The sequence below is a fragment of the Engystomops pustulosus genome, chromosome 2, assembly GCF_040894005.1.
Source record: "Engystomops pustulosus chromosome 2, aEngPut4.maternal, whole genome shotgun sequence".
Taxonomy (NCBI): domain Eukaryota; kingdom Metazoa; phylum Chordata; class Amphibia; order Anura; family Leptodactylidae; genus Engystomops; species Engystomops pustulosus.
Window position 1 is genome coordinate 60,282,266 of NC_092412.1, and position 17,895 is coordinate 60,300,160.

At 40.3% G+C, this 17,895-nt stretch overlaps 1 protein-coding gene across 2 annotated transcripts; it reads right to left on the reverse strand.

Annotated features, from left to right (window-relative positions):
• Positions 1–5,618: 5,618 nt before the first annotated feature.
• On the reverse strand, positions 5,619–17,200 carry LOC140117781 (glycoprotein-N-acetylgalactosamine 3-beta-galactosyltransferase 1-like). Of its 2 annotated transcripts, XM_072134839.1 has the most exons (4): positions 17,135–17,200; positions 12,272–12,442; positions 11,038–11,693; positions 5,619–6,406 (listed from the first exon to the last, which is right to left on the reverse strand). In XM_072134839.1, exons 2-4 carry the CDS (start codon positions 12,429–12,431, stop codon positions 6,161–6,163), a joined length of 1,062 nt encoding a protein of 353 aa, XP_071990940.1. In that variant the 5' UTR covers positions 12,432–12,442; positions 17,135–17,200; the 3' UTR covers positions 5,619–6,160. The 2 variants fall into 2 exon arrangements, with proteins under 2 accessions (XP_071990940.1, XP_071990941.1); XM_072134840.1 differs by lacking the exon at positions 17,135–17,200 and having other exon boundaries at positions 11,038–11,698; positions 12,272–12,431.
• Between the last annotated feature and the right edge of the window lie 695 nt (positions 17,201–17,895).

Sequence of the window (17,895 nt, forward strand, 5' to 3'; positions counted from 1 at the left end):
CAGGGTGTCAGCTGTAAATTACAGCTAACACCCTCCTGTAACACCCATAACTGGAGATGTGTGGGTTAATCCCTTGCACGCAGGAACCTCCCTTCCTCTGGATTCGACCCCAGAGCCACTTACCAGTAGGATACGATGCTTTCCCTTGCAGATCCAATGTTTAGGTCGGAGGCGTCAGGCCCCATATCCGGGCAGGGTATGATAGTAACTAACTGAGCAGTCATCAGCGATAAGTTAAGTTAGTGATTTAACTTATCTAGACTGCATTCCATGATAGAGTTTTTCTGATTCAAGGCTTATAAACACACGTTATCTCAGGTATTTATGATATATCTATAATATGAGTAAAAAAATACCTTATGAATAAATAGATAAATGACTGACTCAAACATTATAGAAATGTAATATATTTATTTGGATTAATCATAAAACCCAATATGCTCTAAGACATAAAAATAGTTTAAAACAAATCAAAACTTAAAAGATATAAAATTAAAATCTAAAAAAAATATTTTTGAATATATGTTTCACATTTTATGGTGGGTATTGATCAGAGCTTGTACATCAGTCTTCCGGCATATAAGACATGAAATAGTCGCAATTCCTTGCCATTCACCAGGAATTGTGACTATTTCATTTTAATATTCTTAATAATGTTAAATATTTTACAGCTTATGCCTCCTACAACACGTGGTTGTGGAGGGATATGAATGGGGGTGCATCTGGCAGAGCTGTTATAGGCTGCAGCAAGGCCCAGTAGGACCTGGCATAGAAATGTTCCACCACACACTGCCCACCACATATAGGAGGAGGCTGCAGTCTCTATACACTATGGGGGTCATTTACTAAGGGCCCGATTCGCGTTTTCCCGACGTGTTACCCGAATATTTCCGATTTGCGGCGATTTCCCCTGAATTGCCCCGGGATTTTGGCGCACGCGATCGGATTATGGTGCATCGGCGCTGGCATGCACGCGACGGAAATCGGGGGGCGTGGCCGAACGATAACCCGGCGAATTCGGAAAAAACGCCGCATTTAAAACAAAAAATGTGTCGCGAAAGTTACACTTACCTTCACTAGGTATTGGCCGGTGAATTTCAGGGCATTCCAGCGCGCCTCCGGGGAACTTCAGCGCAGCAGCGCCACCTGGTGGACAGCCGAGGAACTACCTTAGTGAATCCCGGCCGGACCCAGATCCACCGTAGAGAACGCGCTGCTGGATTGCGAATGGACCGGGTAAGTAAATCTGCCCCTATATGTCTGGTGCTGTTGGGGGGTGTAGTTTACATCACACCAGAGTACCTTGCCCTAGTGCGTGATTAATCCTCCCTATGTTTTTTCTTCTTTTCCTTTTTCTATTTTTACTTTATGTTTTTAAGGCTTAACAGGTTTTTTTAATGCAATAAATGCAGTCTGTTCTCACATAGGTAAAGAGTATATTTAAATGGAACCTACCACCACAAATCTACCTATAAAGGTAGATCGGGTGGTAGGTGGATCAATGGGACGTGAGGATAGCCCTTTTAAGGCTAATCCTCACGTCCCTACACTTTTTTGTTAACTTTTATTAGACTTTTATGCAAATTTACTTATGCGGCTACTGGGGCGTGGAGTAGCCACATCTGAGGTTACATGCGCAGACGGCAGGATCGCCGGACGAGGGCACGCAGCTACGCAGAGCTGCGCGCCGAAGATGGTGAGAAGGAGGGGAAAAGAGGCTACCGGGGCGCGGAGTAGCCGCCTCGTGTAACCTCAGATAAGATAAGTAAATTTGCATAAAAGTCTAATAAAAGTTAACAAAAAAGTGTGGGGACGTGAGGATTAGCCCTTAAAAGGGCTATCCTCACATCCCATTGATCCACCTACCACCCGATCTACCTTTATAGGTAGATTTGTGGTGGTAGGTTCCCTTTAATAATTAATCAAATACATATTATAGATTTCTGCAATGTGTGTGTGTGGAGCCATCTTATTAAATTTAGAAAAAAAAATATTTAATGACATGTTGTGATGGTAGCTATTTATCGGTGAGTTTTCTCAGTCTGTATCTTTATAAATGCCTTTTAGATTCTGGTCCCTCTAGAAGCACGCACACCCATCTACTGAATAGGAGCTCCCACATCCCCTTCATCTTGTGGCCAGGTAGAAGATAAAGCAGGTCATATATGTCCACTGCTCTCCATGTGCAGTGTCTATGGGAGAACTAAAACAACCAGAGTCACTTTAAAGGGGTATTCCCACAAAGACAAGATTCTTAAATATAATAAGGATACCAAATAACGCATCCTCTAATTCGCTGTTATAAATACAAAATACAGCATTTCAAAAAATAATTCCAACCTGTCTCTATCAGTTCTGGTGTACACAATTTTGGTTGCCCCTGGATCCGACCCTAAATCTTCTGAATTAAGGGTTGGGAAGACATATTATTCTCATGTCCGATGCTGCAGTAAGCTGCTCTCTGCCTCCAACCCCTCACCCTTGCATTAGAAAGACAAGCTCACACACAAAGACTTCCTGACGGTAAGCACCAGCATGAGGAGAGTAAATCTATAAGCTAAACATAGATAAGGTCTTTATCCAGAGGAGGGGGAGGGAGGTATATAGCAGAGCTGATAGTGTATGACTGTTATAGCAGAGCTGAGAATGCCATGTGTAATATGCATCTGGATCTCTGATCTGTTTCATCTCTCTTTATATGTGTCAGATACTAGCAGAATGTTCAGAAGCTAAATAAAAGTGTATATAAACCTGAACCCTGATAGTCTAACCACATTGTCAGCACACAGAACTAAAGGGATCATGAAGTGTCTGGTTAGAGAGTCCCCACCCACACTCTGGAATCTTACAGTGATGAGAGCTAAAACATCAATAAAACCGAGTAAAATTGTAGAGTAAGGGGTTTAAAAATTATCTTTATTGTGTAAACATCACTAGGGGATTGAAATTTGAGAATTTTCTTTCATGGGCATATCCCTTTAACTCTTACACAGTGATCTGGATTTCACTTCAGGGGTAGTCACAAGGCTATTAACTCCTGATTTAGGCGTTGGCAGCCAAATTCAAGGAACAATTTGAAATACTGTAAACCTACAGCACACACTCTCCTGAGGGGGGGGGGGGGGGAGCATGGAATCTCAGAATAGAGTTAGAAGCAGGCCTATGAGCACTGTGACCACTAGAGGGAGCAGTACACATAGGCTTGGTTCTAAATCTACAAATATCCTGCAATCCTCCACATGAATAGTAACAAGTATACAAAGATTAAACAGTTCACAGAAAGAAAAATACTTCACAAATGTTTTACTTTCAAGACATCATGAGAGACATTTAAAAACCTATGAGACTTGTTAATGCTAAAAATACAATTTCAAATTTAACAAAAGTCATTCATATAAATAATAATAATCGTTATCGATGTAGCGCCATCAAATTCCAAAGCGTTTAATAAAATATATGTATATCTGTTTTAATATAATGACATATAGTTTAAAAATCTACAAAAAAAGTTTATCAAATAATTTTAAAAGTCTTTGTATGCAGAGAGCTTCACCAGAAGTCAAAGTGTGCACAGAGGTCCGCTTGTAACTAGGAGTCATCTGTAAGTTGGGTGTCCTTGGCGGATCCTGTATAGTTTTTTCGACTACTTGTGTGGACTAGAATGTAGACAGATCCAAAGTGCAAATCGCCCAAAACTCATTAAATGCTTTAAAAGGAATTTATTATACTCACAAACAACGATAACACAGCTCTTTGTGTAAGATCAATGCATGCTCAAGCCAGCAAACATATGTGTCCAACCCTGGGTTTCGCCGTATGGCCTCTTCCGGGGCATGTCGCTGGCTATGCTAACAAGTCCTTTTATTATGCATACATACATATGGAAAAAATAAGAGAATTCTTTAAATATCTGTATACCTGCTCGTATCTCACAAATTTCTATATTTCTTTTATAATACATTTACAAAAATATTTCATTTAATACACAATTAAATTTCCCCGTTTTTTTATATACTTTTATATAAACCAATCGGAATCCTACAAACAAACTTTTCAGACTTCCCGCTATTTTGTTCTCCAATAAAAACTAGAGGATCATTTGTCCAATCAATTTGCAAGATGTCAGAATAGTCTTAGTATCCAATCAAAGGATCGCCTCCTCTATGAGAATTTTAGTTTTAACGGACTACCAATAGATGTGAATATAGAGAGTCACACCTCTTTCTTAACCAATCAGAAGAGTGCCTCAGTTCTATGGCTATTTCCATTCCATTGTTTGGCCAATCTGATAAGCACCTCATTTCTATGGGGGAATGTATTATGGAATACAGCTAATGAAATCTAGATTTCGAGAGAACACACCTTCCTATTAACCAATCATAAATTACGGAGGTCACACCTCCCTATCGACCAAACAGGGAAGTGCCTCTCCTCTATGGGGATTCTCATTATATCGTTGCACCAATAGAGACCTCTGGAGTGGCATACACACCCCTCGATAAACCATTCAGGGGAGTGCCTCACTCTTCATACACCCTTCACAGCTCTGCGGTGTATATATCTGCTGCAGAGCGTGAAGGGGTTAATTAAAGCATTCAATGAGTTTGGGGCAATTTGCACTATGGATCTGTCTACCTTCTAGTCTACACAAGGAGCCGAAAAAACTATATAGGATCCGCCGGACAACTGTTGTGCGTTTCTTCCAAGGCAGTCTGTACAGGTACCAACTGGATCAGTGGATGAAAGAAAAGGAGACGGGTAGCAAGCTCTTTTATTGTTTGTTCGGAGCACCTGACAGTGCTTTTATTTCTATTTTCTATGGAGATTCCACATCTTGATCTGAGGTAGTGGCTTGGCACTCTATATATTCTTAATCTGCATTTCCCCTTGCGTTCAACTTGCCTAATATCCGTAGCTCCCTCAAGAGCTGTATTTTTAACAAACATATTTTTTTCTGTACAAGCCCTGAAATAACTGCTTGCACATTGCCATAAAATTCTAAATTTTTTCCCCTTTGCACCACCTCCATGTCTAATGTGATAGTGGAGGGCATGAAGGGAGCCGTCTTGTTAGGCACACGGTATAGGGAAATTCTAATCCAGGCCCTGCTATGACAGGACAGCTGCCCGCCAGAAATATCAGGAGGACGAAGCCTTCTGATATATCTGGCAGGTGGAGGGGCTGCTGAATGACTTGCCAGCATATGATAAATTCCCCAATAGACTCTTTAAGATGGGGTTACAGAAACCCAGATAAATGTTTTAGAAGATTTCTGTGTCGCAAGAGAAAACAGTAATCTCTGATCGCAATGTTAGTTGTAGACAAAAGCGCTAAGCAGATTTAGATGGAGTCTATGAAGTCAGTATTCTACAAATCAGCAGTATCCAAGCTGCAAGGGAACCCAGCCAATTACAAAACACCCCTAATGTGAGGCCTAGAAACCCCATGTTTGGTAAAATGCATTGCCACAGCTGAAGAGAGATTTGCCTAATGAAACAGCTGTTAACATTTGTGTTTACAAAATCCAACTGTTAACACAAATGTTAACCGATGTTTAATTAGGCAAATCTCTCTTCAGCTGTCGCAATGCATTTTGAAAAGCATGTGCTAAATGCTACATGTGACTGCACCCTGAGGGCGCTGTCAAACGTTCTGGTAGCATCGCGTTCATAATGCGACGCTAGCGCACAGGGGGTGGGGATCGGGCCGATCACATACGCGTTTCCCGGGAAACACATTCGATTGATAACCCCATCGCATATGGAAATGCATATGCGATCGCCCCGAACCCCGCACCCTGTGCGCTAGCGTCGCAGTCCAGAAAAGTGTTATGTAAGTGTATGAATGATAACCTTGCAACAATGTTTTTTTTTATTTACAGCTTACATTTGCATCAATGAGGTTGTAAAATGTATTATTATGATTTTGAAGTCCCTGTTGTGTTTTCTAGTATTGAGATAGCATAACAATATATCAGAGTCATGTGATCCCCTATCTGTAGAAATGGAATTTCGAGGTAGACATTCAGCGTAGTGTATAAGATCAGTCCCTAGAGGAGCAGATACCATCTAGAGTTTTCTAGTCATTATATACAACCATCACACAAATATGGAAAATAGGAATCAAGTGTTATAAAAACTGTACCTGGGGCTTTTTAGTTCTATACATTAGTTTGGACTTTGTGTGCATTAGATGACACGTTCACCTCAGGTCTCACTGTAGTTTGTTGGCTTCTTCTGTTAATGCTTTCAAACTGCAGGTGGTAGGTAAGATCTGACAGTCGTGGCTTGTATCTATACTGGTATCCATATGCTCTCAGGTGGTAAGTGAAATACTCCAATGTATGCATAAGTTCCCCATTCACATAGTGAAAGGATATAGCCAGGTCTGAGCAACACTTGGGACCCTGATGAACACAAGAATACTCACCAATTAGGGTCACCTTAAAGTTTCCCAAAAGTACATTACAATGATTGTGATAATATTGCACCAACTCTACATTTTTTTTTGTTTTTTCCTCTTTTCATTGCGTCTTCTTAAATTTGTGACTGACTGGAGGAGCAAATGTTAATTAGTGTTATAACTGGCAGGAAGGATAGCTGCAGCCAACACCCCAGGAGATTCCTTGATCACTAAAGATTGGAAGCTTCTCTACCCCAAGTGCAAAAATTCACACTTCTTCTAGCTTAACTCTGGGGACAAAGAGATCAAAGGAATAGTGGACATGTGTTTTTTTCCAACATAAAAAAAAGACTATGAGAGACAAAGAAATATCATAGCTGCCCATAACTGGGGCATAATTTATAATTATGGGACCCCAGTTACACAGAAGAATTATAGGATCTAGATACAATCCTGGACCGAGTTTCAGAAGCCTAGCTGCAGGGGAACCCAGCCAATTGCAAACAAACCCTTATGTGAGGCCAAGACACCCCAAGTTCAATGTGGGGTGAAAGGTAGCAAGGTACCCTGGTGATTGGAAGCAATGGCACGGTTGTGCCATCTTCCAATCAAATGTTATGGGGTTTTAATGAAACCCCAGAATCAGCCAGTATCTCTTTGAAGGGAGAAACTCCCCCTCACAGTGACATCACAGCCAGTGGTGGGGTTCAAAAACCCACTGGCTTTAAATTAGTGAAATGGCCTTGTTCACTTCTGAGGACTCCATTCATTAGAAGACTGGTCCAATTCTCTCCATGCTATGTCCTCCGGCCAATTTGCCACTCACCATCTGATAGTAAGGGTAAGTTGTTTTTTTCCCCACAAACTGTTTGTATATCTCGTATCTATATTGTTTTTAACGTTTTTCTTTCATTGTAATCTGACAAGTTCATTTGAGTGTATTGTATTTTTTATGTATATTAAAGTGTCAACTTTAATAAGCCCCTATCATAAAAATGTGTATAAATATGGTAACAAAAATGAGAATATATTAACAAGGTGACAACACACCTATACCTGTATGAAGAAAATGCACCAGGAGGATTTACTTTATCCCCATATATAACACTTATAGATCAAAAACATAGAAAAGAAGGGGAATTGAATGAAGACTAAAATACCATTGGATAGTAGTGAAAAAGTATAAACATTTATTAGTTACATTGTGATTGATAAAGACATATATGACAAGTAAAACGGAAGGATGGCTGCAGGAGACAGAAGTTCATATAGACCAGGAACTCTGAGGTACAGGAAATAAATGCTACAGAGTTAAAGGCATGCTGATAACAAAGCTCAGTAGATGAGTTACAGCAGTATATGTGCCCAAATAATTAACAGCAGTGAAATGGCATTTACATATGCATCATCAGGTGACTAAGATAGTCATTAGCCCTATACGTTTAACACAGCTGTGAGTGCCAAGCCTGTACTCATAGTTACCTGGTCGCTGGAAATGCCCCAACGCGCGTTTCTACCCGCCGGTCTTTCTCAAGCGGTCTGTTAATTATTTGGGCACATATACTGCTGTAACTCATCTACTGAGCTTTGTTATCAGCATGCCTTTTACTCTGTAGCATTTATTTCCTGTACCTCAGAGTTCCTGGTCTATATGAACTTCTGTCTCCTGCAGCCATCCTTCCTTTTTATTTGTCATATTTGTTTTTATCAATCACAATGTAACCAATAAATGTTTATACTTTTTCACTACTATCCAATGGTATTTTAGTCTTCATCCATTTCCCCTTCTTTTCTATGTTTTTGATCTATAAGTTTAATAAGCCTCTGCCTGTAGCCCTAAAGAATCTGAGTTTCTGAAGGGATTATGTTAGCAGCTCATTTTAACATAGTCTATGTAGTGATTGCATGTTTTGGGTAAATCATCAGGGTGCATTGCCTGTGTCGTTGAGGTGTCTACACCCTACTATGTATAAGTAACTCATGGATGGTGGTAGTGACTGGATCTGGGTGCTGACCACATGAGGTAAATTTAGCCTTAGGCTGGCGCCACACGTGGCGCTTTTGTCTGCGTTTGCGACAAAAGTCCCATTGAGACTAGTAGGCCTGCCATGTGTAATGATCTCTAATAGCAGATGAGAGGCTATTAGAGATCAGCAGTAATATTGCTATACACTAGTATTCCAGTATATTATATTAGAGAGTCTAAAATAATGGTAACATTTTTTTTAAAAAATTGAAAAAAAAAGAAAAATTTTAAAGCAACCCCCTTTCACTAGATCACATATATACACATTATATACCTGTCACACTGCCCCCCCACACATTATATACCTGTCACACTGCCCCCCACACATTATATACCTGTCACACTGCCCCCCCACACATTATATACCTGTCACACTGCCCCCCCACACATTATATACCTGTCACACTGCCCCCCCCACACATTATATACCTGTCACACTGCCCCCCCACACATTATATACCTGTCACACTGCCCCCCCACACATTATATACCTGTCACACTGCCCCCCCACACATTATATACCTGTCTCACCTCCTTGCACTGCTTCTGTATAACTTCTCATACATACCTCGGCATGCATGGCAGCAACCTCTACCGGGGTCTTCAGTAGCTCCTCCCACATAGGCGTCACATGGTCATGACCTCATCGAAGGTCCTTGACCACATTCACTGCTGTGATGATCCCCAGAGGTAGTGTGTGCTGCAGCCAGCAGGTGTGCCCTGCCCACCCGAACCCCCCGCCCCCCCCCCCTCGCGGTTACCACGGTCACCGCGTCCGCGGTTACTCTCAGCCAGGCAAGTCGGACCCTGGTCCCGGGACCAGGAGACGGGACTCAGTCTCCTGGCCCGGGACAATGCGGGGAATAGCGTGACATTCCCCTATCCTCCCGGGGCGGCGGGACTGGGGTTAAAAAGCGTGACAGTCCCGCCGAAAGCGGGACGGTTGGGAGGTATGCAACTGTCTTTGCTTCAGCAGAGACTGAAAGCGCTTCAGAGGTGATAGGAAGATGGATGGATGAGGCTGCAAGTAATTAAAGATGTATTGGTTCACCTTCCAGCCTACAGACAAAGCTACAATTTAAAGGGATGTTCCCATTTCAGCAAATAAATGTTGTCTGAATAATGAAAAGTTATACAATTTTCCATTATATCTTCTGTATCAATACCTCATGATTTTCTAGATCTCTGCTTGCTGTCCTGCTATAGAAAGCTCATTGTTTATCTCAAGTGGATAGAAATCTGACCATGGTCACAAAGGTGCGCGGCTAATTATATCACACGGCTCTGATTATTCTGTGATATAACCAGCCGTGCACCTGTGTGACCATGGTCAGATTTCTGTCCACTTGAAATAAACAATGAAGCTTTCTATAGCAGGACAGCAAGCAGCATTACAGCAAGCAGAGATCTAGAAAATCATGAGATATTGATGCAGAAGATATATTGGAAAGTCTCTGAAAAGACAACCTGAGGGAAATGGAGAGGATGTGCAAGGAAGAATACTAAGCAAAGGGTCTGAATATTTATATGATATTTCACTTTTTCTTGTTTACTAAATTAGCAAAAATATCTACATTTTAGTTGTGCAGAGTGTAATGAGTAAAACCAATTGGCTTACCAATTTTGATCTTACCAATTGGCTGCAATGAAACAAACAATTTATACCCATTGTATATTTGCATCTGCAGTAAGTTGCCATCTGTTTAGTTCATACAGAAAAGTCTTGAGTTTGTACAAATGTATTTAAGGGTGGTGTCACACGTTCCCGTTTTGATTCCATTTGTAAAGGGTTCAAAATGCACTGGGGCGGCCAGCGGAGGCATGCAATAGGCAATCAGTGCCCGGTGTCTTGTATTGTGCAAATGCATGACACTGGGCACTGATTGCTGATCACATGCGATCGTCCAAGGCCTCGCCAGTGCATTTTCAATCCGTTACAAAACAGAATCAAAATAGGAACATGTGGCACCACCCTAATACTGTAGATAACAGCACAAATGGCCAGGTACAGATTTGTAGCTCATGAATATATACTGTACAAGATTGCTCTCATTTACTGAAAGCCATGCCATGTCATGAAATCGGTGAGAAATTGCACCAATAAACAATATAAGAAAGCTGTGGAACCTTTTTGTTTATTGAGGACTTAAATTTAGGATAATTGATCCCTTTATACCTAGATTAAGTACCATCTGAGCAGTTGTTGTTTTCCATTATATAGATAACAAAGTTGTCTTTCTGCCTCTATTCTCAGCTGATTGGTTAGGGGTATAGATGAGCGTAACCATAGTATGAGTTCGGGTTCAGCCACGTGACCCAGACGTATTGCCGGATTGGCAGCCAAACAGCCTATCTGGCAAATTGCTGTTCCTTGCTACTAGCCATGGCCATCTTGTAGGTCGTGCGGCTGAACCTGAATTGAAACTACGGGTTTGCTCATCTCTAGGTAGGGGTACTGGGTATTAGACATCTGCCAATTTGATATTGATGACTTATCCTAAGGAAATAGTCCTTCAATAGTGCATGATTTATACTATAATAAGTAGCTTTGTGTTAGACAACTTATGGTGGAATGTGAGTGAAAAAATTAACAACATTCAATTTCTTACCTCCACGGCCGTATAGAAGCAATAATTTATATACTCTGCTGGAAATGAACTGGTTAAATGATACTCTGGAGTAAATGGATTAAACGTCTCCCTTCCTTCATCATCTCGACTCTCACCAGGAACTACTCCCATTGTTTCCATACATTTTCCAAGTTCTACATCCTCCAGCTCAGATCTGTGAGTGCAGTTACCTGTCCGAAATCCTTCCACAAATCGCCGAAGGGACTCTTTACTCAGTACGTAACCGGCCCCTCCACTCATGTATCCCTGCTTGACTAAGAGCTTGAAGCGTTTGCCAAAATATATAGGCTGGTCAGATGTGTAATTGGAAAGCATGAGGCGTAGGTTCTCCATGACTACATAGGTATCATCATCTGCTTTTAAAAACCATTCGGCTTGATCCAAGTAATGCTCATGTATGTAGTGGAACGCTTTGATGGTCTTCCAGTAGAGTTGATCTCTGCCTTCTGTGGTGCCCAGTCCGATAGTAGGAAACTCATCACTTGTGACAGAGCTCATGAATAAGGTTACATTGCAGTGACGTGTCCAGGTATTTTTGACATGAATTGCTTTAGTCTTCAAGTTATCTGGTGCTGTCATGACCCAGCAGAGCACTCGTACTTTTCGCTCCAGCTCCTCACTTATACTACTGTCATCTGCACTTTTCAAATACACAGAAAATTTATAAATAGACAGGTTAACTGCTAGAAAAAATTATTAACGTTGTTCTAACACAGGCATACCTCATGTAGGCAATCGAAATGGATAATAATGTACAAGTAAGCAGTATTCATATAGTATTTTTTTCATACAGTATTCACTCAAACTATCACATATACTTCTGGCCAAGCACCTATAGATCTTAAAATGAATGTGTCACCAGAGATTACTATATATATTTTTTTTTAAATCTCATTAACATATATACAAATCTCATATCTCCATGTATAGAAAGTGTTAGACTTCCTCATTATTGCACATAGTCCATATTTCAATAAATAATAATAAGATAATCAGCCCTCACATGTCTTTGTAACCTGAAAAATAATAGATTTATGGCCTTTGGAAGGTGGCGACTAAAAAATGGGAATGGAAAAATGGAAAACAATAATAACAACAATAATTAAAAAAAAATACCCTTTTGCTCTAAAATCCCCTTATGAATTACGATTGTATCTGTTTTCTGATGTCTATAAATTATTTACTAGTTTGAATATGAGCCAAAGGTTTTTACCTGGTTTGTGCATTTTCATTGACTTTTTCCATACCCATTTTGGTGGCGGCTCCCTTTTAACTTCCACATTGTATCCGAAAAGGAAGAACGTTGTAAGAAACCCTATAAGAAATCCAAAATTGAATGTTTTCGATGTCATCCGTGTGCAACATAAGGCCATTTTTGAAAACACTGTAAATCAGAAGAAATGAAACGTCATGTCAATATCAGATAATTCAACCAATATGACAGACACACATGTAGAAAATTTGTGAAAAAAGGGAAGGGTATAAAATGCCCTTTGAAATTCAATCTTACCCCTTTTACCTGTAAAAACTCTTGCCCAAAGTCATGTGAAAAGAGTTATGTTTTTCCTGAGATGAGTTAACTATAGAGGCTACAGGGAGAGCATCACTTTCTTTGGTTCTATAGTACCTAGAAATATGATCACTGATTATAACATGTATTGCTTGACTTATATCTACATTTTGGAAACTCTGATACCATATGCCAACATTTGTAACCATTGTAATACATGCATTGTATTTTTGTTACATATTGTTTTAGAAAAACTAATAAAAAGAAAGATACAAAAAAAAAAAATATGATCACTGAAACAGAATAATATATCTCAGAGATCTACGGAAACGGAGATACAGGCAGTTAAATGCATAGAGGTGAATGTGAGCTACAGATCTGACTCCTGCTTATTTTTAAACTGTCTCTATAAACCCAATCTGAAAGATGAGTCTTATGTTTAATATGACACCAAAAGCACACTATAGAACCAAAGAGGGGGGTGTTTGAAGTGACAGTCCCCTTTCAGCCTCTAAATCTGACTTATCTCAGGCAAAATATGACTCTTCTCTGCTCATTTTCACATGACATTAGGGGAGATTGAGGTAAAGGGGCAAGATTTCAAACAAAGCCTAATGGGGCAAGTACTTTAATAGGGTAAAGTCTAGAGACAGGTTACCATTAAGGTATTATAAACGATTACATTTAAAGCCTTGAGATCTGTAATATATCATTTTAAAGCTTACTACATCAATACACACAAAGTCTTAGAGTAACACGCACTCTAAACAGGAAAGCTCCCTCCTCGCAGCTGTATTTATGTGAATGTATCTATACATCGGGAGCCCTCGGTGCAAGTCACACCTGAGCCCCGGTGCCATGTGCCAAGGGTGTACTTAGTGGGGAGGGGTTCCTAATGCTTGGAAGCCTTTCCTTTCGTATATCCATTATACAACAAGCTACAAGATCCCTGCCTCTGTTGTGAAAACTATACTATCCTCTTCCTGGAACCTTTTAATGATTACATTTTTTTATGAATATAAGTGTTTTTGATTCAGGCTGATGATTTTATATGTATATGTGTAATATCTGTTAACAGTAAAATATTAGCCTCAACACCTAAAGAAGGTAACTTGTCACAAAATCATCATTCGCAATACCTGATGTATCATAGTAGATGCAATTTCTATAAATCCCTTATTTTAGCTGTATTTTTCCTGTGGCGGATACATCTTTATAGCAAAATTAGACTGTGATATTACCAGAGTCTATGGCTGGACACTGTAAGGGTCAGAAAAGTGTCAGATGAACATTATAATGGTTTTTGTGGTTTTATGTTATGTGTAATGTACATGTAAATACATTGGATCTACATTTTAAACAGAACAAGGATTTTTTTCTCTGTTTTCGTAGTACCAGAGAATTAGGAATACTGTGACCTTTCCAAAGCCTATCCCACAGCCACTCCAAGTAGCACTAATTCCAGGGGGATGCACATTTGATAAGGGGTTCGCATAGCTTACATGCGAAGACCTATTCAAGAGACACAAAACTAGACTGAGCTGAGCTAGTTTTGGACATGAAGTAGGACCCTGCATGCGAGGGCTCACAATCCAACAGATTTTAGATGGAGACACGAGGTGAAGGAGCAGAGCACTGAGGTTATAGTGTGCTGGAGGCAGATCTGGACAGACGGGTTTAAATAATAATAAATAATAAACAATTTTATTATCCCCCGACGGAGGAAAAGAAAGTTGTCACAAAAGGCCATAGAGACACATTTTAAATACGTTACAAAAATACAAAAATACCACGGACATACAACATATATTGAATAAAAACTACTAAAATATACACAATAAGAAACAAACTCAAAGTTTACCCGGAAATTATTCGCCACTCGAAGCTATCTTCGCCCCCTTATTCGTATTGAACAGATGGATAGAACTCGCTTTTTTAAGGATCTTCCTGCATTTGCATTGGTCCTGGGCAGACAGACACGGACCCCATGCACAAGCCCCATACATAAAAGTACTAAGTACCACAGACTCGAAAAAAGTGATCAAAAGATGGGTGTTCATGGAAAAAGCTCTAAGCGACCTCAGGAAGAACAACTTACTAGTCGCCGTACAGGTTTGGAAGGTGTATTGATTTTGATAAGAACTATTTTCAGTTTTCACAGGTGGTGTAAACGAATGGAATGTTGGTGAAAGCTCACATATAGATCAAGGTCTAACAGCAGAATTTTAGACATGGTGTAGAACGACAGGTCAGAGCAGGGGGAAGAGGGGGGGGGGATCAAGTTTGCTGTATAAGTCTGCATAAAGGGGAAGTCTCCAGATGAATATGCAGAAACTGAGTGTATATTCACACAAACGCTTTGCATTTTGCATGGCTGAGAATTAGTTTGTGGTTTATTTTTTTGCATGGAACATGTAAGGGTTAGCTGCTGTCATAAGTAAGACACAATGGCGCACATTTACTAAAAACAGTGTAGACTGCACTATGTGTAGCCGATGTGGTGCGCAGAGGGCCTCAGATTCAGGATTTGTGGTGCAAGTTCTTCATGAATCTGGTGCCCCCTGCACAGCTCGGACAGAGTGCACCATTTTTTTTGGTGCACCTTTAACATGGGGCATGCAACACAATTCTGTCAGCCATTGCATGATAAATGTGGCGCACGGTTCGACTGAGCTCCATAAATACCCATTTCAGTGCAGAATTCTGTGTTGCTTCGGGTATACTGCAGTGTGCGCCATAAAGTGTTGTGTCCACCCCAATGTGGCTTGGGCACTTCTTAAATACATGTACAAGCAGTACATGTACAAGCGCGAGGACCTTAGCAAATGAGGGCCAATGAGAATATAGCCTTATAGTATGTAATATTGGAGACATTTAGCAGCAGGTCACTGCCATAAGGGGAAACTAATGATCATTTCTACATCTGTTTAATTAGAATTTGTTATATAATAGTATTGATAGATTATCGCGTCAAGAATTAAAACCAGACACTTTTTTAATGCAATATTGAAGATTTCATAATATATCATACATATTCTCAGAGTTCACAGCCTTGTGTGTTGACATCAGTGGGGGAGGGACAAGCTGTACAGGAGCACAAACATGGAGACAGCCTGCCGCACATACAAGTCACATGTTTTTTGAAATGCATCCAAACCAAAGCCCAACCCCAACACACAATTATGTTGTAATGCAAACGCTTAGAGAAAGCGGAAAGACATATTTGTAATGCAGGTGTCATGGGCTTCTGTATCCTGTCTTTAATGAAAATGAGGTCCCTGGTGACAGGTTCCCTTTAAATGTAGAACCACTCAATGTGGACATAGGCTATAGAAGGGGTCATTGCGTAGAGGCCCCCCTGATATAGTGCCCCTAGAGAAGCTCCCTAATCTCTTATACATTTCATGTAAGTTCACATTTGGAGGTCATTCTTACAGGCCTATGATGGTATTGTTACTGGTCACTGTCTGTTTATGCATCCTTGAGGTGACCAGAGATGGAATGCTCAAAGACAAACAGAGGTTGCTGGAGCCCACCATATAAATGATCCTTGGGCCACACTCCACCAACCAATATTGTATGGAGTTTTTAAAGCCAAAATCAGATGTGGATCCTTAATGGAAAGAACACAAGGTCTGTCTATTTTATTATATAAACTCCTGGTTATGGTTTCAAAAATTAATTCCAAAAATGAGGAGACAAATCCTTAGCACATTGGTCCAGATCTATTAAATTGGCTGTGCCAGTTTTCTTTCCGACTTTACACTGAAAAGAACATTTTTGGAGCTTGCAAATGTATTTATGAAGTGTCTGCGCCAGTTTTGTCTTGCGGCAGCTCTGTGTCCGACAAAACAAAAAAAAATGTGCACCTAAAAAGGTGCTTTGCTGGAGTTTGCAACACACTACATAAAATGATTAGACAGAATTGCGTTGAATGCTGTATGCACCAAAAAATGATGGTTCCAGAGCAGTGCTGGAGGACCACGTTCCAGTATTCAATAATCTGGTGCAGCCTTCACATTCATGAGGCAAACTGCACTTAATGCGGATTGCTATACTTTTGAAAAATTTTGGTCATTGTCAAAGCCATTGTTTTCAATGTGTTTGCACATTGGCTTATTTTTGCACTGATCCGTTTGTGGAAAAAAATTTTGAAACGTCTGTTGATTTTCACTGACGCTAAATTGTATGGGTCCGCAAAATACTGATAAAATGTTAGTTTTTTCACTGGTGAGTCTGAGACCAGGTGTTATTTTCAAAGCAATTCTAAACCTTCAGTTTTTTTTGCGCAGGTGGAAACAAAAAAATGGAGACACAACAGAGACAAAACGCAACAGATGCGCAACGGAAGCAGAGCACACGCTCCCATGTGAAACCACCTTAAAGCATATATCAGGCAGAACATGGAGCTCAACCTCACATTTACCTTATACTGTAACCTATAATCTGTGATGTAATATTCAGTAGACTTCTCTCAGAATATCTTTAGGAGAATCATTGTGAAGATATGGAAGTGTATGTGATAACTTACAAGATAAAGAACAAAGGTACGGATAGAATGCTTACCCCGTCTTCTGGAGCAGGTTTATATGGTTTGCATCCATTCAAGACTGACTGCTGTGTCTTCACCTGCTGTATAACAAGAGGAAAGGGGAGGGAGCTGTAGACAAATGCACACACACACCAAGCAAATGCATGCATGCTATAAGTCACTGAGAGGTACAACCCCGTGACAAACAAGTCTCCAGCCACTGCTAATATGGTGCTGGCAACAACCTGACAAAGTGAAAATAATGGCACTGTTTGCTGAACAGCTAATAAATTACTATTTGCTAATGACTAGATTTTTTTTTAAAGTTTTTCTTTGCACTCTTCTGCCACTGCGTTATAAAAAGCCCTAAAACAGTGAACAGATAAGAGTGAAAGGGTTGTTTCACAAAATCAGGTCAATTTTACTCAGGATTTGTGGGCAAAAAATATATCTTCCAATTTTAGCTTAAAGGGAACCTGTCACTAAAGACAGATTGTAAAAGCCAATGACACCGGCAGTGCAAATCTGCCTTTCTGCCTTTTCTAAGCATTTGCATTACTATATAATTGTGTGTTATAACTTACTCTAGCATCCTGACAGAATCCTGGGGTAGTCACAGGGGCTGGACTTTGGTTTGGATGCATTTTAAAAAGCAACATGTGACTTGTCTGTGTCACTCATTTTTCAAACATTGGCCCCACCTTTGTGCTCCTATACAGCTCCACCCACTCACACCGATGTCAACTCACCATGCTGTGACCTCTGGGAAGGAGCTCTGAGATCTGAGGAGTAACAC

Excerpts from the sequence above, each read along its gene's own strand:
- LOC140117781 (XM_072134839.1), bottom strand. The coding sequence starts at position 12,431 with ATGGCCTTATGTTGCACACGGATGACATCGAAAACATTCAATTTTGGA. Across the intron at positions 11,694-12,271 it reads AATGAAAATGCACAAACCAG|ATGACAGTAGTATAAGTGAG; the intron begins GTAAAAACCTTT and ends TGAAAAGTGCAG. Across the intron at positions 6,407-11,037 it reads GCTTCTATACGGCCGTGGAG|GGTCCCAAGTGTTGCTCAGA; the intron begins GTAAGAAATTGA and ends TGTGTTCATCAG.